Consider the following 27,495-nt stretch of genomic DNA (forward strand, 5'->3'; position numbering starts at 1 on the left):
GTGCAGAGTCTTAACCACTGGACCGCCAGGGAAGTCCCCAAGTTACATTTCTATGTTTAATGTCCATTTTCCCTATCAGGCTGTACGTACCATAAAGGCAGGCTCTATGTGTCTTGTTCTCTTGTTCATTGCTGTAATTTTAGCACAGAATCTGTGCAATAAATATGCGTTAACCTCATGATGAACTATTCGAGGTTTATAACTGTTCCTCAGAGTATGGGAATAAATGAAATAAATTATTTTAAAATTTAAGGCAGATGTTATGGGTACTTAACACAATACAAAGTTGTCATACTGCTGTGTGCATGCATTTTTTTCTTGCCATAAGTGGAATGTAAAAAAAAAAACCTGACCTATAGAGACAGTACACAGCATAAGACAGGCCATCCATCTAAATTTATTACCCGATTTTAATGCATCAAGCACTCTTGCCCCCTTACTGCTGACCCACTAAGGAAATGGCTACTCTATCTTTTAAAGGCATGTTTAAAAAATTAAACGTTTGCAATAAGATTTTTCATAATCCAGTCATGAAAAAGTTAAGTTCTTACCAGATTTTGATGCAGAAAGTTCTGTCTTTGTAAGTGCAGAACAGTGGTTAAAACATCAACAGGTCCTACCAAGGGCTGTAATTCTCACACGAAATTCAAATAATGTTCTCACAAACTGGCAAGTAACTGCTTCAAGCAGAAGGAGCAACAGTATTTTATTTAATTACAATTAAACATTTCACAAAAGTTTAATTGGGAATGTATATGTACTATTAAGCAGAACACAGAAAACATAAAGAAATAAGGTATTGAGACCTAAAATATCATTTAAAACCCTACCAATGTTATCTTACACATAGTAGGTACTCAATACAACTGAACTGAAAATAAACACTTTATAATATGTGCTTGCAAAATGTGTAATGCTGTAGTAGTAAAGTACAATTTCTGAATATGAGATTTTGTCTGTCAGTTTTTTTTAAAAGCCTTTAAAAATATGATATGCATGAGCTTACCCTGAGGGAAAGTAAGATGGAATACAGATTATAAAATCTTTATGTATTTTCCACAATAGCATTTTGAAGTTGGAAAAGAGCAAATAGTTGTGGAAAAAAACTGAATAAACCAATTACTAAAAATTCAGTGCACTCATAACTACCTGATGGAAAATTTGAAGCACCTTTTCCTACGTCTTCTTATGTCATAATATGAAATGTATGAATTATATAGACCTTGATCTTCAGAAGCTTAAGAAAACTTCAAGTTGTAAGCCAAAATGTCATCAGAAAAAGAAAAATCTGGTATAAAAATTGCTACGTAAGGCCACTGTTTAAAGTTCTTTCATGTACAGACACTATACAATTCAGGTACTTTTGTTTTTGTTTTTATTACATAAGCAAAACTTTCAACATAGAAACGTCTGGATATAACTCAGTTCTCTATGAAACCATGCTCAGAGAAAAATGCATCAACAAATAATGCCCTTTTGAGACTTTTTGCAAAAGAAGCTGTAGTTAATACAACTTTTAAATTGAATACTGTAATTTAAAAGCAATTGTTAAGTGTAAAAAAGTTGCAGCATTCCACTACGGAAAAATAAAGTTATTTTATCAAGATAGTTACAGTATTAGTGCTTTAGTGCCAATTCTAACTCTTGACAAAAAGATGCTCCCAAATATCATCCTGTAGTGTCATTTCCATTTGTAACAATTCCAGATTAGATTGCTGGGGCAATGTTTGTATATTCCTATTGAGAGAAAACAAAAGAAATACAGACTTCAAAAGAAGCATTGGTTAAAACATCTGAGCTAGAGTTTTGTTTACATTGCAATTTTCAAAATATTTTAATTAATGTATTACCACTTGCACTCAAGATCCCCACAAAGCTATATGGATTCCGAATGACACAAAGTAACAACAAAACACATCAAAGAGGATATCAAATGATAAGTCAGTAGGACAAAAAAAATATATGGCACTTGATAGGCTGGTATTAGTAAGTTAATGAAAACAGAATTCTGCTATTTGGGCAAGTTTCACTGGGGACATCACTGACAAAAAATCAAGACTCTTAAACCTTAGTCCCTCAACAACAGAGCCTGATGTGACACACGTACAACCTCAAATGGGTACTTTATCTTTGTCATCATATGGTATCTAATTCTAAAACTATATGGACTCTTCTAGCATGACTGGTAACAGCAGAGAAAGCTATTAGAGGGGGAAAAGCTTTCCTGCTTTTGGATGGTTTACCTACAATGTACGAAGATGTATGGCTTCAATAAACACAGGAAAAGGAATTCACAATAACAATAAGACTATGATTAAAGAATAACAAATGTGAATTCTATACTGTGATGCTAGGCAAAATGTTAAATTACCAACCACAAACTGGACATAGGACCATGCAACCAATAAAAGAGCAAAAATGGTAGAATGACATGTTTTTCTGGGACATTAAAAAACTTATTAATACATATATCCTTACCTTTTACTAGGATCTTACATTATTAAAACTGAAAGAAATTTAAAAGTTGATTTATTTTTTGGCATTTATATTAGTATGGAAACGTTTAATTCCAAACAAAAACAGTACTGATAGAAAATTCTTCTTTCTATTTTGGTTAATGAAATGTTCAAAATACATGCAAATATATTTTTGTCAACATCATTCCTTTAAACAGAGCCAGAATACATTGTATCCTATTTCTTTACTCATTATATAATATAAACATCATTTACATTAATCTTCAAATAAAATATCTGTTGCCTACTAACAATTGTAAAAGGAAACGCTAACTATAATAATTCTGAAAAACTTTTTCAACTGAAATATCTTGTTTATAAAAATGTGGAATTATTCTGAATCACATTCACCCTTGACATGGCTTCTTCTACACTATCTCTCGGATTGATCCCTGCATTCTTCCAATTATTTGAAAACCTATTTTAAGCAGAATGCTGAACTAGACATATGAGCATCACCCTCCTCTAGGTTTTCATAACTTGACACTTGAGTCAACTGTTTCCTTGTTGATCTTCCTGCATCTCGCCTCCTCCCAGAACCTGCTCACCCAGCCATCAGCCTCAAACACCACTTTCTCCTTCTCAGTCTAGGAAGATGTCCTACTGTCACCACATCACATCCTCTATATTCTACCCAGATTTCGAGGTCCTCTATAATCTGCATACCCCTGTCTCTACCCAACTCCACATTCTACTCCCAAAAATGGATCTTTGGCTGCAGCCCATTCTAAGTCCTGCTCTCCATGACTCAGCTTAGAACCTACCTCTTTGGTGAAGAGAGTAGAAATCACAGTACTTAGCGTACATTCCCTGACCATTTCTAACATACTGATCCTTTCCACCTCTCTCTAGGCACTTACCATCTGTGAAAATAAGCTCTTCAAAAATATGGCTGTGCAGAAAAGAGTTAATATAGCATACCTGACCGCTATCGTTTGAAAGTCCTGATTATAAGGTTGGCCCTTGGCTGGCATCTAAGAACTTAGATTTCAGGAGGGTTCCCACCACTGATGAGTGCATAAATTGTGCAAACAACATGGTCTATGCTGAACACCTGCTTTCTTGCTCTGGGTATGGAATGTGGTATGTGCCTGGCAAGGGGTGCCTACGTGACCAGTGCTGGGCGCTGAGTCTCTAACGAGCCTCCCTGGTTGGCAACATTTCACGAGTGTTGTCGCAGCTCGTTGCTGGGGGACTCAGGCACATCCTGTGTGACTCCACTGGGAGGGGACTCTTGGAAACCTGCACCTGGTGTCCTCTGGACTCGCCCGTGCGCCAATTCCCTGTGCTGATTGTGCTGTGCAGCCTTCCGCTGGAACATCACAGCTACGAGCGCCACCACATGCTGAGTCCTCTGAGTCCTCCTAGCGAATCACTGAACCCGGGGTGGTCTTGGGGACCCCTGACACAATTGCTGCTGTTCACTAACTATTTAGAGCTATGGCTGTGTGTGTGTGTGTGTATGATTAGATTAGAGTCCATTCAACAAGCATTTTTAAAGACAGACTATATGAAAGGCAATAGGGGGAGACATGACGCTAATGAGGCACCCTCTGTCCTCAAGGAGTTGATCGACTATTTGGGGAAATAGGAAGGTAAACAGCAACAGTTAGAGACCAAATGAAACAAGAGCTAAAGAGGGGGCTTTGGTAAGGCTTTACAGTGGGTCATAGAAGGAAAGCAGGGTTTAATAAGAAAAGAATGGGGATCAGGAGGCTATTTCTAGCCGAAAGAACGTCAGGAACAAAGACAGAAATACATGAAAACGGGCTTCCCTGGTGGCACAGTGGTTAAGAATCCGCCTGCCAACGCAGGGGACATGGGTTCGAGCCCTGGTCTGGGAAGGTCCCACATGCCGCGGAGCAACTAAGCCCGTGCGCCACAACTACTGAGCCTGCGCTCTAGACCCTGCAAGCCACAGCTACTGAGCCCGTGTGCCACAACTACTGAAGCCCGTGCTCCGCAACAAGAGAAGCCACCGCAATGAGAAGCCCATGCACCGCAACGAAGAGTAGCCCCCGCTCACCACAACTAGAGAAAGCCCGCGCGCGTAGCAACAGAGACCCAATGCAGCCAAAAATAAAAGAAATAAATTTTTAAAAAATACATGAAAACATATATTATGCTCCAAAAAACAGGGTGCATGGAAAAATGTGGTTAGAAAGGCAGCTTAGGGCTGGACCTGGCTAACAAGTCTGGTCTCTTTTTTTTATAGGCAACAGAATCCTTGGAAGGTGTCTGCACAAGAGTGATATGACTCAGACTGTGTTTTGGGACAATAACTGTGTTACTAGTGAAGGGACGGATTAAGCAAATCACAGGAGGCAAGGGAGCAAGTTAGAGGCTCCGAAGATTCCCCAAACAGACCAGGAATACCTAAGAATGTAGCATACAGTAAAGGTGGCATTTTCAATCAGTGGGGAAAGGACAAATTACTCAATAAGCGGTGTTAGAAAAATTGACTATCTACTGGGAAAAAAATCAGATCCTGCCCTTATATTGTATCGTAAAAACAAATTCTAAAAGGAACAAGTATTTATATGTTGAAAAAAGTAACCATAAAACCACTTAAAGGAAACACAGTAAGGAATTTTTATAAGCATAAACATGATAGGAAATCTAAAAGCCATATAGGATTAACTTGACAGGTTCATGAAAATTTACAAGTTCTGTAATGTAAAAGCCACCATAAACAGCCAACTAACATGAAATAAATAGGAGCAAAATATATGATACGTTAATACCCTCAGTAAATCAAGAGCTCTTAAAAATCAGTAAGAAAAAGTACCAACCCTCAACAGAAACACTGGTAAAACATAGAACTAAGGAAATTGAGGGAAGAAATACAAATGACAAATAAAATATAAAAAATATGTTCGCATCATTAATAATTGAAGAAAGGCAAATGAGAACTATCTCCTGCTGTTAAACTGACAACAGATAATAAAGATTAATAATGTGGAGTGCTGGCTAGGGTGCAGGTAAACAGGCACTTTCATGTACTTCTGGTAAGAACAAAAATGAGTAAAAAGGGAGCTATGGCAAGGTACCAAAATGTCAATGGGCACAGTGGTTTAACGGAAATAATGAAAACCTGTAAACTATCCTGTAGTCATCAACAGACGCTTGGTTAAGTAAGTCAGTAATCATCAAACTGGGTTACACATACCCTTAGGGGTATATGAAGACTTTCCAGTGAGTATGTGGGTACAGACAGTTTGGAGGGAATCAATTTCCAGATCTTCAAATTCTCGATGTTTGCTTTCCAAAATAACCTGCCTGTACAATCGGTTAAGGCTGATTCCCTACCTCCCACTTTTACACTAGGAAGATACACCTTCTCATCCTGAATCTTAGTACTTTGCATTACCTGGGGACCCCCCCCCCCCAAAAGAGGAGGAAATTGGAAATACTGGTGACGGTGCCAAGAAAGTGAACCAACCCTAGCAGCTAGTAATAAATAGCATACTTCTGCAAGTCAGATGCTTTCCATTTCTTTGCTTTCGTTTAATTGTAGGAGGACAAAATCAAGCTGTCAGTAAAAGAACATTCAAAATACTTTTTGAGGATAGATCACTAAGTGACTTTTTGGCCTATAATTCAGAGTGAGTCCAAAGAATGGAGTGGCATTGCTATAATAAAAGTTCTTTCATTCCCATCTATACAATCATATAAACAAGGTTTCTCAGGACTTACATTTATAAAAAGAAAAAATGGAATTGATAATTGAACACTATTATTCTACTACTACTAAGTAATATTTATCTATGAATACCCGAACTAATTGAAAAGAGAAATGCATTTCCAATAAAACTTTTGTCTGATCAATACTTAACAAAATCTGTAATACATTTACGTTATTTTGATCAACTGTAATGGTCATTCAATCCAGAGGAAATATTTAACACCTAATAGTCACAGAAATCTATTAATATTATGTGTCAAATTTGATTTGGTGAGCAATAAAAGACTTTCAAAGATAAAAGTCTATGGGGCAAACAGAATGGAATCCAAATTCAAGGCAAAAAAAAGGAATGATGTAAAATTTCCCACTTGTTAAAACAGCTCGTCTGCATACTTTAAAAAATGGATGTTAGTTACCAAATTCCTGTGGTGTGCAGGTTCACCGAAGAGATTTAAAACAATGATGTAACAGTTTTATTTAAGACTCTCTATTTATAATATGCCAGAAATTCTACCCTTTATAACAAGTTAAACTTATGATTAAAAAGTATTAGATACCAACCTAAAAATGTACAAGGAGGTAGATAATTTTTCATAATTTTAGGGTATGTAAGCAAAAGAGGTTTGAAAAGCACTGAAATAAATAAGACATCCATAGAGTGGAATGATATGCGGCTATTAAAATGAATGAATTGGATGGAGCAATGGATGAGTGATATAAATAAGAACACCTGGGACAATCGCAGTCAGAAGGAAAACTGGGAGGGTCAGTACGACAAGTTTCTAGCTTGGCTGGCTAGCTGTGAGAGCTACAGACCCTGAGGAGATATCAGTGGTCTGGGGAGGAGAGCAAGTGCGATTTTATTTTTAACAGCTTTACTGAGATATAACTCACATACCACACAGTTCACCCATTTAAAGTGTACAACTCAATGGTTTTTAGTGTATTCACAGAGTTGTGCAACCATCACAATAATCACTTCTTTTGTGCCCCAGCATCCTTCAGCTCGAGGGACACAGCAGCAGTATAACAGGTGCTTGCTGATTCATCTGATCTGGGTTCCTGTTCTGTCTTTGTACCCCATGACTTTCATGGTTTTTTTCAACCCCAAAAGCCATGAATCCCGGTCTCTAACTTCCTTCTCACAGTATCTTTCTGCTCTCTCCTTTCCCCCTTTCTATCCAGGGGCAGAGCTCTGGCAGGCCCCGAGCTGACAGGTACCTGGGGACTACTGGAGAGTCTAGGATGCTGAGGAACTCCACGTTTTCCTGACCAAACACACAATTGCTAAAAGTTTTTCAGAGGCAATGTTCCCAGCGGGGGCTTCATGAATTCTGAATAGGTTCTCCATCCTAGTCTGGTACATAGTCAGACCCTCAAGAGTTTCTGAAAACTTTCTATGATGAGCAGAGAATATTTCATGGGGGTGCTTGTGAATGACAGTGGATAAAAGACAAGCTTCTTTCCAGGGGGTAACAGACATTTCTCCCATCTCCTCATCTTCCACCCCAAGCACAGAATCCAAGAGAAAGGAAACATAATAAAATGGAATTTGGGTGCCAGAATGGGGTTAATATGACAAGTGCATGATGAATGAGGAGGAAGCATTTTAGTTCTGTACTTTACTAATACTGCTTGGGAATCTTACTACTTTGTAGGCAGCTAGGGAGCTACTTCAGTTTTAGGGTAAGTGGACAAGAGGACATGTCAGGGGCACATCTAGGATCTCCCCAACTCTTCCCGGAAGCTGTTTGGCACTGGACACAAGAAGCACATGTCTGATGGCACAGTAACCAGACTGTACTATAGATGAACATTATAAGAAATTCAAGCCATGACTGATCAGCCCAGACATTTCAATATGGTGGGGGAGTGAGGAATCCAGACAAGACCAGTCTAAATTTTCCTGCTGGACTTTGAGGCATGTGGAAATACATAGGTTCATATCTAATTTCAGGTTCAAGAAGTTCCAGGACACCTAGATTAATTAATTAACCATGCATCCTTAACCTAGCTGGTGGTCTAATAATGAAAACAATGAACTCCTTAGTAGGACAAAAAGCCAAAGCAGGGTACAGATGCTGCCTGGACTAAGACTTCTCTCCAGGGCAGGACCTTAAAAGTTCCCCCCCAAAGCTAAAGCTTGGGATGAAGCACCACTGGAAGAAACCAAAGATTCCAGGCCTTCACCGCTTTTCTTTAGGGCATGAAAGCCAAGGTAAAATGGAGTAATAGGTCTAAATTGTCAGTCTGTACATATGGAATGGGATTCCAGGGTAGCACAATACTACTAGGACAGCTCTAAGGCCAAGTAAGCCGTAAGTACCTTAGTTCACGGTTTGCAGGGCAGAAATAGAGACACAGATGTAGAGAACAAACGTATGGACACCAAGGGGGGAAAGTGCTGGTGGGGGGATGAACTGGGAGACTGGGATTGACATGGATACACTAATATGTATAAAATAGATAACTAATAAGAAAAAAAAAGTACCTTAGTTCAGACCTTGGCAGAAACAGAGCAGATGTGATGCCTCATTCCTTTCCCTAAAGGTTAGGAGAGTGTGGAGCCCAACTGTTCAGAAGGGTGCTAATAGTAGGGTGCCTGATTTCATGCCATGCTCATAGAGGTGGGCCTAGTTCAAACACAAATCTATACAAAGCCTGGCTATGCCTTGCTTGCAGGTACTGACAGCAGCCAGGCTGGAAAAGCTCATGTCAAACTAGCTACAACATGAACATCTATGAAGCAGCATCCAGAATGGTAGACCCAAGAAAAAGGGTAGTAGACACTGGTTCTTTAAAACTCTAGTGTGTGGCGATGACTTCTAAAGCTCTCAGTTGGCAGCAAAAGGCAAGAGGAAGGCGAGGCTGTGATCTGCCCAGGACCCTAACTGCAACTGCTACATTCTAGATACAAAAAGCCTAGGCCCTAAAGCCTGGAGACCCATGGCAGGTTGTGGCTCTTCCTAGGACACACTTGTTATGTCCTACGATGAAGGCTTGATGTCTGGTTTCTACTGGTTGTTAAGTGAGGCTGGCGGGCAATGTGGTCTGGAAGAACTGGGCAGCCAGGAGGAATGGGGCAAGCTGAGGCAAAGAAAAGGATGAGGAAATGGAGCAAGTTCAATGAGCATATAGAAACTGCAGGCTGAGGCAGACAGTCAAGTAGGCACTCAGGAGCCCCAAATCATCTAAAGAAGAGAGGTAAAAATGGAGCTAAATGAAGCTAACAATCAAAGTTCAGCACAGAGCTAACAGAAGAAAAACACACAATATGTACCTGAAACCCAACCTCGCAATTGAGGAAAAGGCTTGCCTCACCCTTCCTCCTCAAGTGGGGATCAATGACCAGCTTCCTTGAGAACAGCCGGGCTGCCACCTGTGACTGGGGATGAATGCCTAGAAGATCTGCTGCAAAGAAACTTGCCACATGAGACAGGAAGAGAAGCAGCACCTTGGTCCAACATAGGGAGGTGTATGAGAGGGGAAAATGACTCCAGTTACATTCATGTTTTTAAACAAGAGATAGCTTTCCTAACACCAGAAGTGATATACACAGTGAAACTGAAAACCTCTTTTAAGGCACTCAGTTAAAATTGAGGGGTGGGAGAAGTTAGAGAAGATATTCTATTCAACACTAAGACTTCAACAAAAAATCAGTTGTCAACTCCATTCTACTGGTCCATCTTTTGAAAAATAAGTTTTACTAAAATCACTAAGTAAGCTCAGTGTAAAGTCTTCACAAGCATGAATATTTATGGGAACACTGAAGGTTAGCAAATGTATAAAACCACAATTAGATTATTTGATAGCAACACTAGATATACATCATCTACTCAGAAGAAAATATTAGCCCCAAATTATTAACAAAAATGAGTCAAAAATTGACAAACATGCCTCAACAAATGTAATGCTATTGTTCTCATTTAAAATATAATTTGCAGACGTTATTTTTATATGATATTTATGCTGCATTTTCAAATACCAACATGGTGAATTTAAATAAAATCAACCCACAACTAAAAGAGCATGCAATCCAAATGATCAAGTAATGAAACTTTTTATTAATAGTTAGAGTTAGCATATAGTAGTGACGGTTGCACAGCACTGTGAATGTAATTAATGCCACTGAATTGTATAAAGGTGGTTAAAATGGCAAATTTTATGGTATATATATTTTATCACAATTAAAAAACATAAATGAATGGGAAAAAAAGAAAAGTTAGTGTATTTTGTAATTATGTACCCTTTTTATGTAGTCAGTTCAATATTTTTTGGTACCTAGAAAATTCACATTGTATCAGGCTAAAATATATCAGCTAAAAGTCTTTACCTGATTTTCCATTTCAAAGATTAACCATACAACAGAAATTCTAAAGTAAAAAGTTCAAACAGCTAGCATATTCAAAGTATTTGAGGTATAATAGCTAAGGCATTCTTCAATTATCATGCAATAAGAACACTGATATCTAGGTTGTTTCTTAGGTCAAAATTACATTACAAACTGAATTTATCTATTAAACATAGATACTTTAGGAGTTCAAAAGTCAGTCAACATTTTTAAATGATCATAATCCAACTAACCTTTTTTTTCCTCAGTAATCTTTCTCTGAATTTATTAGTGATAAATCCGCTTGGACCAGCAAACCGTAAACGCTGATATTTAGCCTGAATGCACAAGCTCTTCTGTACTAGGCCTGATTTATACTGGGGCTGAAATGTGCCACCTCTAAGGTTGGTCTGTAAAGGAAAAAAAAAATTAAATGTTAAAACTATAGCTTCCAAGTCTATTTTATTAGTATAAGAAAGGGGAAAAGGTCTGGAACTTAGAGCTGCCCTTAATTCTAGGTACTACAGATATTTAAAGGGAAAAGGTTAATGATGGTAATAAAGCATGTTTTCCTCAAACTAGCTTCCTAGTTCATTTTGTATAATAATAACTTAAAAATATTTTATATAAATGAATTTTTAAAACTATTAAGTTAAATTTTGAAATTCTTGAAATTTATCATACTAAGAAAAAGACAACTTTAAAAACCTCAGAATTATCCTTCTGATTCATAGTGAAGTATATCAAATCCCAACTGGGTGGGGGAAGACATTAAGTATCAACATCTATTTAAGAATCAAAAACTCTCTTGGGACTTCCCTCGTGGTCCAGTGGTTAAGAATCCACCTTCCAATGCAGGGGACTAGGGTTCGATCCCTGGTTGGGGAACTAGGATCCCACATGCCGTGGGGCAACCAAGCCCACGTGCTGCAACTACTGAGCCTGCGCTCTAGAGCCCACGCTCCACAACTAGAGAGAAGCCCATGCACCACAATGAAGAGCCCGTGTGCTGCAATGAAAGATCCCGCATGCTGCAACTAAGACCCGACACAGCCAAATAAATTTAAAAAATTGAAGAAAAGAATCAAAAACTCTCTTAACTTTACTCTTGCCAGTACCTTTTTTTTTTTTTAATATTTATTTATTTATTTGGCTGTGCCAGATCTTACTTGTGGCATGTAGGATCTAGTTCCCTGACCAAGGACCGAACCTGGCCCCCTGCATTGGGAGCATGGAGTCTTAGCCACTGGACCACCAGGGATGTCCCTCTTGTCAGTACTTTTGAGTCAGTCTTTCTTTACCATAAAAATCCCACTACAGCACATATTTTCAAGATAAGAGCTATACGTAACAAGACATTTCCTGACCTGCATACTGCCCAATATTACAATAGACATAGAGGACAATGAATATTTGTGTGTGTCCCATGTGGGACATGTACAAATGGTATCTTACAAAGGAGTAATTATAAAAATTAAGTAGATTCTTCTTTCCACAATGATTTAACAAATGGGCATGTTATGCATAATGACACACAAAAGTTTATTAAAAAGTATTTATGCCAGGCCTATTTTCCAATTATTTTCTTAAGACTACAAACAATTTCAGGTAAAACAGAATTATAATGAGACACTATAATTTTGTTAAAACTATCTGCACCAACTTGATACATCAGGGCTAATCTTGAGATTTACATTGCCCATTTTTACATATCTAATAAGGTGATTACTATCTGGCTTTGAATTAGTACAATTTATGTAAAAAGTAAATTTTAATGAAAGAGCTCCTTTTCTTAGGAAGGATTATTTCTTCCCCCTGCTTTACTATAAAGAATTGTGAATTTTGAAACAACCATATAACATTACACAGCTTTAAATGATTGGTCAAGAGGAAAGGTTAATGCACATATTTTGAACATTTTTTAAATAAGTTAATGTTAAAGACCTTTCCCTTAAGGAGAATGGGTAACAGGAAATAGATCTTATAACAGTCTTAGAAAAATTACTACAATTGACTATATCTGACCAATGAGAAGTGCAACATGTAGGAAACACTTAAATCTGAATGCCCACCTACACTGTCTCTAAGTTATACAGACGTTACATTTTTAGTTGATTTTATGCCTCATTACTTAAGAGATTAAAAGATGGTATAAAACATGTTTTTTAAAAAAATATTTATTTATTTGGCTGCGCCGGGTCTTAGTTGCAACACGTGGGATCTTTGTTGTGGCATGTTTTAGTTGCGGCATGCAGACTTCTTAGTTGTGGCATGCATGTGGGATCTAGTTCCCAGACCAGGGATCGAACCCGGGCCCCGTGCATTGGGAGTGCGGAGTCTTACCCACTGGACCACCAGGGAAGTCCCCAAACATGTTTATACAGTCTATGGCCCTAGCTATTTTTGAAAACCTAATGTCACACATGCTTTTAGGTACACGAACCACTGGCTAAAAATGTTATCTATGCAATGGCTACAAATTGTGTTACTCCCACTGAAAAAACAAAATCTTTTTTTTTTTTTTTTGGCCCCACCGCGCAGCTTGTGGGATCTTAGTTCCCTGACCAGGGATTGAACCCGGGCCCTCACGGTGAAAGGGTGGAGTCCTAACCACTAGACGGCCAGGGAATTCCCTGAAAAAAATCTTTTGACATCAAGAATTTTGACTCAGGAAGCCAAGGTATTAACAGAAGATCACTCAAGTACACTCCTAGTCTATGGTTTGGAGATCATTTATACTACCTTTCTGCTCATACTAACGTCCTCCTAATGAGCTAACTACTCTAGCCAGACTGCCTGCTACTTTCACCAAAAAAAACTCAGGTTCTTGGGCTTCCCTGGTGGTGCAATGGTTAAGAATCCGCCTGCCAATGCAGGGGACACGCGTTCGAGCCCTGGTCCAGGAAGATACCACATGCCGCGGAGGAACTAAGCCCGTGCGCCACAACTACTGAGCCCGCACTCTAGAGGCCGGGAGCCACAACTACTGAGCCTGTGCGCCTAGAGCCCGTGCTTCTCAAGAGAAGACACCGCAGTGAGAAGCCCGCGCACCCTGTGCACCGCAGTGAAGAGTAGCCCCCGCTCGCCGCAACTAGAGAAAGCCTGCACGCAGCAACAAAGACCCAAAGCAGCCAAATAAATAAATAAATAAATAAATAAATAAATAAATAAATAGGTTTAAAAATAAATAAATAAATAAGTAAATAAATAAAAAACACAAAAAAACCCCAAAACAGGTTCTTTTCTTTTCTTTTTGGGGGGAGGGGAAAGAGACACTGTAGAGTGGAAAAATATGAAAAAAGGACCTATCATAAGCACAAAATTCAGTCAAAATGGATTTAAAAAGCACCTCAGCTTATGAGAGCAAGGAGAGAGAAACACAATACTTTGCACTATAATTCTTATTCCATATGTCTGGGGGATGAAGTGTTCTGGAAAAACAAACATGTTCATTGATTAAAAGTATCACTGACATCAGACATAGCTGTACAAATAATTAGAATGTGATGAAATATGCTTTAACAAAGCATGTTGGACCAGAGTCTTTCTCTGATGATCCAGAAGGCCTCTGAGGGTTGTGTGTCTATGGGAAGGGTTTTTCAATCACTGAATCCTGGAGAAGGCTCTATAGCTATGCGCTTACATCTTAGAGGTAAAGAGGCAGGCTTAAAGGGAAGGTCTGGGACCTTGCCCACCTCTCCACCTAGAGCCACTCCATCTGGATCTGCTTTATGCGTTTGAGTTTCCATGTAATATTTGAAAAAGGGTTCCACTGGTAAAAAAAAATATTTGAAAATCAAGTCCTGAGGAAAGGGGTCATCATTAACCTGATTACAGTTAACTATAATCCAGAAATACTAATTTAAAGCTACTATTTGAAATATAACAAAAAGAGCTTTTAATTTACTAACACTTAGAACATTATGTTCAAAGCAAACACCCAAAGCTAGAATTAGATGGAGAATAACACTCTACCTTAAAAATTCTTCTAAAGCCTCTTGTATTTTGATGGTTTCCCTCAATTCCAAATGGTTTGTGAGTAATGACGTCTTTTCTCTGCATAGTATGATAATTCTGCATGAAAAAAGTATTAGTATGGTTAATATACTTTAAATTTTATTTTTAAAAGTTCATTTTACCATTCAAAAAATACATGTTTTTTGTTTGTTTGTTTGTTTGTTTGTTTTTGGCCACACTGTGCGGCATGTGGGATCTTAGTTCTCCGACCAGGGATCAAACCCACTCCCCCTACATTGGAAGCACAGAGTCTTAACCACTGGACCACCAGGGAAGTCCCCCAAAAATACACGTTTTAAACGCATGGGATTAAGAACACAAAACATGTAGCATGTAGCTTAGCTGTATGAACATACACACATCTTCCTTCATGTAACCCATGCTAGATTGTGAGGGGTTGGTTTAATTCATGAATGTGAGAAATACGAAATACATACTCCTGTATAACACAATGGGTGACTTTTAGAAAATGGACTGTAAATCTAGTATTTATTCAGGCATCCAGAAGAGAAACAAACCCATTATTACTAGGAGTTGCTAAAGAGTTGCCACTGTCTGAGAACACAAATTCTCAATGCTATAGGAGGCAGGTGCTGCTGAATCAGGTACCTGCTTTGAGTAGATGCTCCTGCCATGACTAGGAAAGTGTCAGAAGGCAGAGTATTAAGACTGTAATTACAAAGAACCTGAAACCTTTGATGGGAGCAGAAAAGATGGGGCCCATTTTGTTTTTTTTAAGAATGCCTATGTTGCGTTCTAGCAGAACTGACTATTCTGTGAAGATTAAATGTTAGTATGCATATGATAACATTCTTGGTACAATATTTACACGTTGTGGGCATCCACGCAGGCTGATTTTCCTCCATTCAGGAAGCCATTTGATCAAATAGGAAGCATCTTTTCAGTCAGCATTAATATGGGTCACACTTCATCATCAGGTGAGGGGACGGGATCATTGGTGGTGGGCTCCTGGGGGCTGCTCTGTCTATTCCATTTACCAGTGCACCCCGATGGGATGTGTGCAGCTTAGTACCTAAGCTTTGTCTCAGACTCCCAACTCACACTCTATACTCGACTTGGGGTTTGGACTGGGAGTCAGTCCTTGAAGCCAGCTCCCACTTAGATCCCGCCCACAGGGACACTGGAGGGAGACTGGAAGGCTGGAAGAGAGGAGGCGGGGTTGCTCCTTCCTGTACGCTTGTTGTTCTGCTTTTCATCCTGGCAGTGGTCCTTTGGTTCAGCCTCCAGTTTGTTTGTTGTTGTTTTGACACAGCCAGCTCCAGCTGGGCAGCCCCCACTCCTCGGAGGTCCACACCCAGCTCACAGCGGCCTTTCTCTAAGCTTCTAGAGCTCTACGCTTTCTTCCCTAAAGGTGGTGGTTGCTTCCTTTGGTTTTTTAATTATTTTTATTTTTATTTATTTTGGGCTGCGTTGGGCGTTCGTTGCTGCATGCGGGCTTTCTGTAGCTGCGGCGAGGGGGGGCTACTCTTTGTTGAGGTGCGCGGGCTTCTCATTGTGGTGGCTTCTCTTGTTGCGGAGCACAGGCTCTAGGCACGTGGGCTTCAGTAGTTGTGGCACGTGGGCTCAGTAGTTGTGGCTCACGGGCTCTAGAGTGCAGGCTCAGTAGTTGTGGCGCACGGGCTTAGTTGCTCCGCGGCATGTAGGATCTTCCCGGACCAGGGCTTGAACCCATGTGCCCTGCATCGGCAGGCAGATTCTTAACCACTGCGCCACCAGGGAAGCCCGATGGGGCCCAGTTTGAAGACGGTTTCTTTCTCCAAAATGAATAGTCTTATAACCTTCTATTTATTCCATTTGCTATGGAGTCTGTACTTCTCACAAATCTTCCTCTTTCACACCTTTATTTCTCTCCCCAGTTTAAGAAAAGTCATATAAAACCCTTTTCCTAGTAGTCATCTTGAGTTTATGCTAAGTCTATACATTTGAATAAGTGCATAAAGACACATGTAATGAGATGAGACTTTGGGGGACCTTGAGAGGGAGGGGGTGTATTTTGCACATGAAGGGATGTGAATCACTGGGGGCCAGTGGGAAGACTGTACCAGGCGGCTTCTGACCAGACTCCCAATCATCCCCACCTTCCAGTATCCAGGCCCTTACGCTATTCCCTTCCTTTGAGTGTGGTCTGTATCTAGTGACTTGCTTCTTACAAATGGAGTATGGTCGAAGTATGGATGTCACTTCTGAGATTAGGTTACAAATCGACTCTGGCTTCCATCTTTCTAGCTGTCACTTGCTTGCTCTTATGGAAGCCAGCTGCCACTCTGTGAACTGCCCTATGAAAAGGCAAATCTTTAGAAACAGAAAGTAGATTAGCTGTTAGCTGTGGGTGGGAACACGGAATAAATAAATAGGCCTGAGGGTTCTAATAGGGGTCACGAAAATGTCCTAAAACTGGATTATGGTGATGGTTACACATCTTGGTAAATTTACAAAAAAATCATTAAATTGTACACCTTACATGGGTGAATTTTATGCTATGTAAAATATACCTTAATAAAGTTGTTTCAAAAAAACTTAAGAAAGCTAGTACTATAATAAGTGCAATAAAATCCTGATAAATCAAATGAGATGATCATTTCTTTGGTCATAATAACTATAAGCCTCAAAAGAATCTTAACACTGAAAAACAGAATCATAACACTTACTTAATGAACAGTTACAAACATTATGAAAAATATTGGTGATCCCTGTACCTATAGATCCATGTGAGAAGGGAAATGGAACATACAAAAATAAAAAAGTTGGAACTGCAATCTTACCAAGTAAGGTTTCTGAATAAATTTTCTAAAATTTGATTTTACCAAACATGTAGGTTTTTGGAATCCATCAACGTGGGTATTCTTCAACCTTGAAAAACTGGAATGCTGATCGCTCCTAATAAAATGAAAGAGAGAAAATAAGAATCTTTTATTAGTTTACATTTATCCAACAAATAAACAAGAGAAATCAAATTACACCCTTTGGAAACAATTAAAGCAGCGCAACAGTAAAAAAAAAAATCTCAATGATCTATCACTACTAAAATTACAAATAATATTTACCAGGGCTAAAACTCTCATTTATCAAAAAACATTATTTAGCCAAGTTGGCAGTTAGCGATAGGGGGAAAACCATATTCCTAGGACCAGGGTTCTTAATCTGGAGTCCAAGGACAGGCTTCCTAGGGCTGTAACCCCCGAAACCATACATATGTAGAGCATATGTTTCCTGAGGGAAGATAGTCACGGCTCTTGAGCCTTTGGCAGCACGGGACAGCCCCCCTTGCCAAGAGACTCAGTGGTGAAAGCTCCAGAGAAGAGGCGGGTGAGCGGCTCAGGCCTGCTCACTGGCAGAGCTGGGGCCTCTGATACTGCTGGCTCCCCTCTCCTGTTGTAGTGAGGCCCAGAGGCCACCAAGGGCTATTCCTGGCCAGCCCTACCTGGGAGGGAGCTCCTTCCCTGGGCTTCTTTCTCCTCTAACCCCGGGGCCTCATTCCCACAGCCCTTGGGGGGGGGGTCCTCTCCCTGTCACATCCCACCTCTCCCACAGTGGTCCTCAGACCCTTCCTGCTCTGTGGCGAACAAACGGCTCACGGCCTCGGCCCTGCTACACTCCTCCCACAGGACCCCCAGTGACATGGGGACAAAATCCACACTCCTCCTCACTGGCCCCCAAGACTCTTCCGGCGCACGCCCTTGCAGCCTTGCCGGCTGCTCCATCCCAATCTCTGCAACACCCACACCGAGCTGCAGGAACATCAGCTCCATGCAGCTCTCGGCACACACCACAACCTCACCTGCCTCCACGCACTGGCCCATCGGGTGCCTTCTGCTGTAATTTCCTTCCAACTCAGATCAACCTCAAGATTTAGCCCCACCTGCACCTGTTCCAAGAAGGCTTTCCCAGACCCCTCTGAGGTGGACTACGTGTCCCTGCTATGTGCACATGTGGCACTTTGGGGTCTTCACAAGTGTTTGTAACTACTGGTGTACCTTCTCACCAAGCAAGGTGCGATCCCTTCACAGGAGGCACTGCGGATGGTTCGTTCTGTGGTCCCAGCTCTGACCCCAGAACCTGACATGGAATAGCCACTCAGGATTTTTTGAAATGTTAAAAAACCCCATATTCTGTCAAAATGTTCATGATATGATAGTAAGTCAAAAGAGTAGGGGGCGAAGTCATATACCGAGAATAATTTCACTTGTTTAAAATATACACATATATGCCCAGAAAAAAATAAACGATAGGAAATGTACTAAATATTAACAGTAATCATCCCTGACTGGTGAAATTAAGAATGCCTTATATTTTTGTTTTTATACTTTACTATATTTTTCCAAATGTTCACCATTAGCATGTACTACTTCTATAAACAAAACAGTAGACTCTAAAAAATCCTCTTTGCAAAGCATATATCTGATGAACGGGTAGTACCCAGAATATATAAAGAACTCTTACACCTCAACAATAAAAATATGATAATCCAATTTAAAAATTGGCAAAGGATTTGAATAGATATTTCTCCAAAGAAGACACACAAAAAGCACATGAAAAAATGCTCAATATCATTAGTCATCAGGGAAATGCAAATCAAAACTACAAGAAACTACTTAAAACCCACTAGGATGGCTATAATCAAAAAAACAACAACACCGGTGTTCATAACAGCATTATTCATAATAGCCAAAAGATGGAAACAACCCACATGTCCATCAACAGAAAAATGGATAAACAAAATGTGGCGTATCCATACAATGGAATATTATTCAGCCTTATAAAGGAATAAATTATTTTAATGAAATACTGACACATGATACAACATGGATGAAAACATTATGCCACGTGAAATAAGTCAGACTGAAAAGGACAATTATTGCATGATTCTACTTATATATGTATGAGGTATTCAGAATAGGCAAATTCATAGAGATGGAAAGAATAGAGGCATCAGGGGCTGGGGGTTGGGTGTTACTGTTTAACTGGTACTGAATTTCTGTTTGAGAAGATGAAAAATTCTGGACGTGGGTAGTGGTGATGGTTGCACAACACCGTGAATGTACTTAATGCCAATGAATTGTATGCTTAAAATGGTGCAAATTCAGTGTTCTAAGTCAGTGCTTAGAACACTGACTAGAACATAGACATTAATATATAAATATTTGTTGAATAGATGAATAAATGATCTTTATAAAGTTAACTCTAGTTCAGTAGATTACAGATTGTTACAACAGCAAAAATAAAAACTGATGTTTTCTATAACTTGCCTAGCTAAAAAGAAAATCTAGGCAGTTTGATGTCCTCTTGAAGTCTACTGATACTATTTTGAAGCTGCTTTATCACACACACACCACGCCCGTATAACACAGCACCTCAATGACAGTGTAGGGAACTTAGTAATGCTGGTGACAAGAGGGAGAAACAGTGTGTCAGCAGGAGACATGGAGACTTTAGGGTAAGAGACTGGTTGAAAGTGGGAAAAAATAGAGAACAACAGGGTCTTAGAGACAAGACAGAATGCCCTGGTGTGAGGCTTGCTTGGGAAAGGTTTTAAGGTATCAGGGAGTAAAAAGTGATCAAGATCTAAATGCATTACAATTTCAGTATCTTCTGTCCTGTCTACACCTTTGGAAAGTCTTCATTCATTCAACAAAGATGAATTGAGCCCAAGGCAGTAGGAATACAATGGTGAGCAAACAGAGACACAGAGTCTGCATACAACTTTTAAGGGGAAAACAAAAATCACACAGGAGGGAAATAGCTACATCCTATGATTTATAATTTCCTCAGATTTCATTTCTTCTGAATTTCTATGGAAATCTATACACTGACTTGATTAAAAAGGTTTATGCAAAAATATTAATGAGGTCAATTTTGATAAATTGAATTTTTAAGATAAAAGGATAAAATGTTTTTCTTATGTTAACAAGGAAATTGAATTAGGATAAAGTGAGAGATTAAAGCTTCCATATTATTTTTTTAAAAGGATGAACAATAACAACTGCTGGTGAGGATGTGTTAAAAATGGAACCTTCACACACTGCTGGTGGGAATGTAAAATGGTGCACCCACTGTGGAAATAGCCTGGCAGCTCATCAAAAAGTTAAACATAGTTATCATATGGACCAGCAATTCCAATCCTAGGTATATACAGAAGAGTAGTGAAAAATATAGCCACACAAAAACTTGCATACAAATATTCACAGCACCATTATTCATAATAGCCAAAGAGTGGAAACAGCCCAAATATCCATCAACCGGTGAATGGATAAACAAAATGTGGTGTATCCACACAGTGGAATGTTACTCAGCCATAAAAGGAATATTCATGCTACAACATGGAGGAACATAAAAAACATTATACTACATGAAAGAAGCCCGTCACAAAAGGCCACCTGTTATATGATTGCAATTATATGTCAAGAATAGGCAAATCCATACAGACAGAAAGTAGATTAGTGGCTGTCGGGCTGGGAGGACGGAGAAATAGGGAGTGACAACTAATTGTACAGGGTTTCTTTTTGGAGTGATGAAAATGTTTCGAAATTAGATAGTGGTGGTAGTTGCACAACTTTGTGATTATACTAAAAACTACTGAATTCTTCGCTTTCTAAAGGTGAATTTTATGGTCAGTAATATCTGAATTAAAAAAAAAAAACACCTCATGGCTCCACCATGCCACACCAGCCATCCAATACGAATAAAACAGTTCAACAGATCCAGAAAAGGACACCTTGCAGGAAGACATTTTTGCACCCTACAACGCCATCCTCAAAGCTAACATTAATAATACTTAATGCTGACCAACTTCTCTGTAGCTTACATGCATCACTTTACTTAATCTTCACCACTACCGTGAGGTAAGTATAATTCTTATCTCTATTTTACGCTGAGGAAACAGAGATTAAGTAACTTGCCCAAGGTCAGTCACATAGCTAGGTATCTACAGAGCCAGGAGTTGAACTCAGGTGTTAACTCCATTGCTCAAGCTCTTCATCACCTCAAAGGGTAAAGATATATTCTGAGGCCTTACATGGTCTTTATAATATGTTGATTATCTTAAATCTGTTTTAAAAAACCTTTTTCTTGGTACATTGAGTTTCTCACACTTGCTGAGTAGTCAAGAAAAGCATGACTGAGAGCTTGTGTCACTAAAGAGCACAGTCATGCCGTGTCATATTAGGAAACTGGAGACTCACCCACCAAGGGACAAGATTTTAACTATTTTCAATTGTTTCATATGCCTCAGCACACAGTTTTGCTATCTTTTAATTAGTCCCAAACTTATTGTCAGTGTCAAGTCCAGTTTTAAACAAGCTCCATGTATCTTGACCTAGTTAGCCATAGACGTGACTTATAAGTCTAGTCAAATATTTTAATTTTTGAAACTAAGGACTATGGAAAGAGAATTAGCACTGGCCCTTCCTATTCATACATTCCCACCTTCTGGGAGATCCAAATAGTTTGAGGACCCTTGAGTGAACTGGAAATTTTTTCCCATTAAATTATATCTCATAATCATATGAGGTCCCAGAGTTGCCATGAGTTCTACATAGTTCTCAGGACTAGGGATAAACTGGGACCAACCTAGAATACTCAGAGCCCCTAAAAAGAGGTACAGGGTTGGGAAAGAAAAACAAGGATCTACTGACAATCAATTTGTCACTCATGACATAAGTACTTCACATGTGCCAGTTCATTTAATATTTCTAACCTGTCCAACATAAATTGGTTATTCTCATTTTATAGAGGAAAAGGCTCCAGAAACTAGGCAAGTTTGCCCAAGAGCAAACAGCTTGTAAACTGGCAGAAGTAGGATTCAAACTCAGGTCTCTTCTGCATTTTCTACTACACCTGCCTCTGTTTCACGGACAGACATCCACAAAGAGTTCTGACCTCAGGAAATTTTGCAACATTCAAAGACTACCAGAATCTAAAGGCCAGAATGTGTCAGAGTTTCAATTAGCTCGAGCCAAATAGTCCATAAATTTGCTGGTCTTGGCTCCTGCTAATATTAAAAAAGCTATTACACTTCTCTCTAGATTACAAAGACCTCAAATACTCACCTACCCCATAATTTTTATTGTTTCAATGAAATAGCATATGATGACCACTGAAAAACTTTGAAACATTTTAACAGATTTCACTTAAACATGTAAAATGGATTTGAAGAATTAAATTCCTACACTAAAGTGAAAATTACCAACACACACAGAAAATTGGAAAATATGCTAAAACCAAAAGCTGTCTGATAACAGGATGTTTTTCATCTACTGATTACCTCTCTGCAGCACTAGCTATGTGAAAAGTGTGCTCATCTTCATTCTGTAACCGTTCTTTTCTCCTTCTTTCAATGTCATGTCGTAGGTCATTTGGATCTATTATTTTGACCAGAGTCTGAGGAATTTTGACAGAAGACAAACCATTCACATTACTGTTAGTTGCACAAAGACCGTATCGAACAAGAACCTTAAGTAAAAGTCCTAAATAAGTTACCTTGTACTCATCCTGCTCATGCTAGTGTAAACTGATAAAAATATTTTGAGACACAATTGACAATACAGAGTCAGAAAAGTTCATAGCACTGAACCAAGAATCCCACTTCTGGGACTCTATACCAAAGAAAAGTCTATCTACCCAAGTATATTCAAAATATTATATTTTAAAAATAACCATAAAATGAAAGTAACTTAAGTGTGAAAAAAATTTAAAGGAGAAGGGAAGAACAATTTTATGGTAAATTTAAGTCATAGGAATAATGTACAAGCATTTAAATTATGATAATGTAGACTACGTGGAAGTAACCATGGAAGAACACTTACTGAAAAAAGTTAATTAAAACTTACAAAGCCTCAATTATAAAAAGGTCATTGGGAGTTCAGAGATTTTACATAAAAGGAATGTTACTATAGTTTAAGTAAAAAGATAAAGCATCCAAAACTACATGTACTGTGATAGTGTATGTTAAAATGCTAGACATAAGACTGCAAGGAAAGATGATCAAATAATATTTTGTCTTAAGTGGTTGAATTAGAGGTGATTTTTAAAAAATCCTCAAATTTCCTATAAGTTTATTATAGTACTTTGATAAGCAGAAATTTTCTGAAAATATCATTTATTCAATAAACTAACCTATCTCCATAAGTACAATAAAACTGTAACCATTCACAAGTGAAAATATTATTTATATATTCCATCACAAATGTATTAAAATCTCTCCTCTATAAAAACTCTTCACTCTCAATGAATAAATTAGCAGTTCTTTTAGAACTTGATATATTTCTTCTAAAACAAGAGCCAGTTTTCTTCCCCCTGGGCTAGTTAAGATAGTTTTTCTAATTAGCAAAGAAATGGCGGGGAGGGAGGTGGTATGGGTGGGAACAATAAAAAAAATTCAGTATTATTTCCATTATTTTTCTAGTTCATATTCCATAGAATCTTTCACACAATCTTCAGTAAACAGAAGAGCAGTGTCAAATGAAACTAAGTTCCTTTGCATTCATTCTACATACAACTTAAAAATATACCCCACATGACTGCTTTGGAAAAAATAGGTATCAAACATACTTTCTGCAAGCTTTACAGTGTGAAGTTTTGGAATGAACATTAAACACTGTAATTTTATGTCAATTTTACAAAGCTGTTACCCTTAGGGATTGTCTCTCTTAGGGCATATTTTTGTCTTTTGCCAGTGTTCTCTCTGCAACCTTTTGATAACTAGAGTCACTTGGAGAGCTTTGTAAATTTCAGATTCCTGGGTCTCAATCATTCTTCCTCACCCACTTTAACTACCTTTTTTACTCCCAATGACCAGTTCCCTTTCCCATTAGTATACCAACAATAAGATAATCTCTCATCAAAAATTATATTCACTTACCTGTTCTGAATCATATACCATAGTTTGTTTACTCTGAAGCTCGGCCAAAGACATATCTATTCTCCTAAAATAATAAAGGCATATTACAATTAAATAATTATGTTATACACTGATACCTTGATTCCATTGTTACAGAATGGATTTTGAAATAAAGCTGGTGTGTCTTGGAGGAAGAAAAAGAAATCTGCTACCAGGTGGTTTTTCACCTATATGGCAGTCTCCCAGGACATACATATCCTGTAAACAACATCACAGTGACGCCTTAGTGGTTCTCAAATCACTAGTCTGTGTAACCTTAAACTTGGCTCCGGTGATCTACCGCATTCTAACATTGATTCAACTCAGCTCACAAGACAGGGCGCACCACCTGTTTGGACAGGTGCCAGCAGAAGAAGACATAGGTTCTCATCCGGCTGCCCTCAGAACAGCCATTTCTGACCACATGAAGCAACCCATGATTTCAATGGCTCGACAACTGTCTTTCATCTTCCAGTGATAACTTCAGTAGGCAATTACTACAGACACAGCAGAATCAAAGTTAGGTAGGTAAATATTTTCAAAGTCCTACACATTTAAACAATGCTAGTCATGGCTTCAATACAACCTAGTCTATCAAAGTGCACTGGCCCAGTACCTGCTGGGGTTAGTCCTGTTTTTAGGCAGGAAATGCAGTTCTAGAGTCTACAGCAAGCCCAGGAGGCAGGCAGCACCTTCCCACAACCTGTTCTGAGGCTCATTCCCATGAGTTAAATGAGCATACAATAATCACTCATTACCTGTGAATTTCTGGATCTGAGTTCAATTTAAATTCATTTACATCTGCAGCTTGTGTAACTTGCATTTTTGAGAAACGCTCATGTAGAGTAATTCCAAGTGATGGAAAATAATCTGCTGCAAAAGGGAACAAAAAGTTTTATCTCAATGTAAAACTGATTCCACTTAAAAGATTATATATAATAAGCACAGGAAGAAGGGACTATTAAAAAACATCCAACCTGTTTTCTCTTGAAAACATATGGGACCTAAACTTATTCCACAGACTAATTTGTAGTGCTCACACGCTTTCCCAAGCCCAAGCAACAGTAAACGGATTTATGAACCCAAAGATTCTGTTCCTATTTGACATGCCTGCTTACTTGCCCGGGGAAAAGATAGTGGCTCTCTCAAAGAGAGGACCTTTCTTCTCCAAGGTAAGATCTTCCTACATCTGGGAAGTAAAGCTGGTATAGAGCTCTACTCTTCACCTAGAGTAAAAAATAACTCCAAAAACAACCCTGAAGCATCAAAACAATTCTGAACAAATGCTAAATGTTATGTTTACGTATCACAGAAGGCCTCCTAATGCCATTTTACTTTAACATTAACTGAAGTTCATGAAGACATTCTGAAAGCGGCTATGCTACAAGCTTTTAACAGAATAAAGAGAAAGATAATACATTTGACCCATGAGAATGCTACTTAAGCAATCCTTTTCCCTAACTTACTGTTCCTGTTCTGGGACAATCTCCTGAATTTTTCTGCAATACCAGCTCCCTGTCTGCTAAGAATCACACTTCTTTTGGGTAAGAGGGGCTGGAATTGAGAAGGTGAACTGTTTCAAACTGCATGCTTTAAAGTAAATATATGCCTTAGTTTGAGGGCTGCAGAGAAAATAATTCATTTGCAAAATATGTTTTATGAAGGTAAAAAAGATTAACACAGTTATCTAGTAAGAAATATAAAATTATAAATTTTGAAATTCTCGAAATACCCCAGTTTATAATACCCACAACTGCCTTATTTATGCAGCATCAATAAGGAAAGTTATTTTACATGACTAAATTTTCCAATTAATGGAAACTGGCCAGAAGCAAAAGCAAAACACAACAGCTCAATGTAAACCTTTGAAGTATTTATTATGCAATGTCCTGATGTCATAATGTATAACAAATCAAACTGGAATCTTCTATTGATCACTTAGCATCATCCTTATGGCACAAAGTCCCAGTAATGCCCTCAGGGGCTTTAAGAACACGACCAAATGACCTATACGTCCAGATTTCTTGAGTTTCTTGAGTTTCATATCTGGTTTTTGTTATTTCCTCCTTCCTATTCCGTTATCAGTTATTGTTTCTTTCTGCTCTCAGTACACCTGTCTTTTGCAGCAGCCAACCTCTTCCTTTATAACTTTCAATTTGTAATCTACTATGAGTTGAAGCATCAAGTTATTGGAACTACATATAAAGAACAACTAGGCTTGAATTAATACGTGCTACTCTCTTCAACAGATTTCCTAATTAATGATCTAACTTACAATGAAATATTAATTACTACTACAATATCACAGATATTTACCTATGTCTCGTGAAAAGTCAGTACATTATTTTTGTGTTATCCCTAATGTATGTGCGAAATATACCAACCTTTAACTTGATGGATTATAGTTATGATTTCCTGAGCAAATTCTCCTGTAGGTTTGTTTTCAGTATTCTGAGTTGAGTCAAGATGTTCAAACACTGGATGAAAGTTTTCACTTTTCCTGCCAACAGCAACCAAATCATGTGACATCTGTCTCTCTGTGGAATAGCTAGAAGCAACCCTAGAATAATTTGTAAATGTTTAACTAAATTTGAGACTATTTTACTGAGAAAATAACTTTAAAAGTTAATCACGATAGCTATAAAACTAAAAAGATGTTTATCTTTTCTTATAATTAAGGCACTAAATTGTATGCCATAAAACATGTACAATAACGAGGAGAAAATAGCTATAGGTACACGGTTTTGAGTTCTCCTTTTCAAATCAGAGATCATTAAATATTTGCCACTTTAATAATAAAATCCTCAAAGTTCTAAGCTAAACAATTTTTACTTCAAAAAATACAGCAAGGCATTGAAGACACTCAATATGCAAAAAGTAATCAGATTATTTTCTACTCCCAAATGTCCATAAAATTGTAAAGCCAGCAAACTTACACTATCTTGAAATACTACCATACTTTAAAAGCTGATATCAAACATAATAATGTCTCTGACTTCATAAAAGGCCTTAAACCTCCATGTCAGTAATGAGAAGCTGAGAACAGTATTTT

At 38.4% G+C, this 27,495-nt stretch overlaps 1 protein-coding gene across 10 annotated transcripts in view; it reads right to left on the reverse strand.

Moving 5' to 3' along the window:
* Nucleotides 1-960: 960 nt before the first annotated feature.
* BCLAF3 (BCLAF1 and THRAP3 family member 3) overlaps nucleotides 961-27,495 on the reverse strand; it is a 67,203-nt gene continuing 40,668 nt past the window's right edge. For 7 of the 10 annotated variants that reach the window (XM_068533971.1, XM_068533974.1, XM_068533975.1 and 4 more), the window contains 8 exons: nucleotides 26,828-27,003; nucleotides 25,202-25,316; nucleotides 24,426-24,489; nucleotides 22,830-22,945; nucleotides 17,332-17,446; nucleotides 14,507-14,605; nucleotides 10,786-10,941; nucleotides 961-1,737 (listed from right to left, as the gene is read on the reverse strand). In XM_068533971.1, coding sequence (XP_068390072.1) covers nucleotides 1,708-1,737; nucleotides 10,786-10,941; nucleotides 14,507-14,605; nucleotides 17,332-17,446; nucleotides 22,830-22,945; nucleotides 24,426-24,489; nucleotides 25,202-25,316; nucleotides 26,828-27,003 — 871 coding nt within the window. In that variant the 3' untranslated portion in view covers nucleotides 961-1,707. The remainder of the gene's footprint in view (nucleotides 1,738-10,785; nucleotides 10,942-14,506; nucleotides 14,606-17,331; nucleotides 17,447-22,829; nucleotides 22,946-24,425; nucleotides 24,490-25,201; nucleotides 25,317-26,827; nucleotides 27,004-27,495) is intronic. The other 3 variants (XM_068533981.1, XM_068533977.1, XM_068533980.1) reach the window with 3 other exon arrangements.

The sequence above is a fragment of the Eschrichtius robustus genome, chromosome X, assembly GCF_028021215.1.
Source record: "Eschrichtius robustus isolate mEscRob2 chromosome X, mEscRob2.pri, whole genome shotgun sequence".
In the NCBI taxonomy this organism is placed as follows: domain Eukaryota; kingdom Metazoa; phylum Chordata; class Mammalia; order Artiodactyla; family Eschrichtiidae; genus Eschrichtius; species Eschrichtius robustus.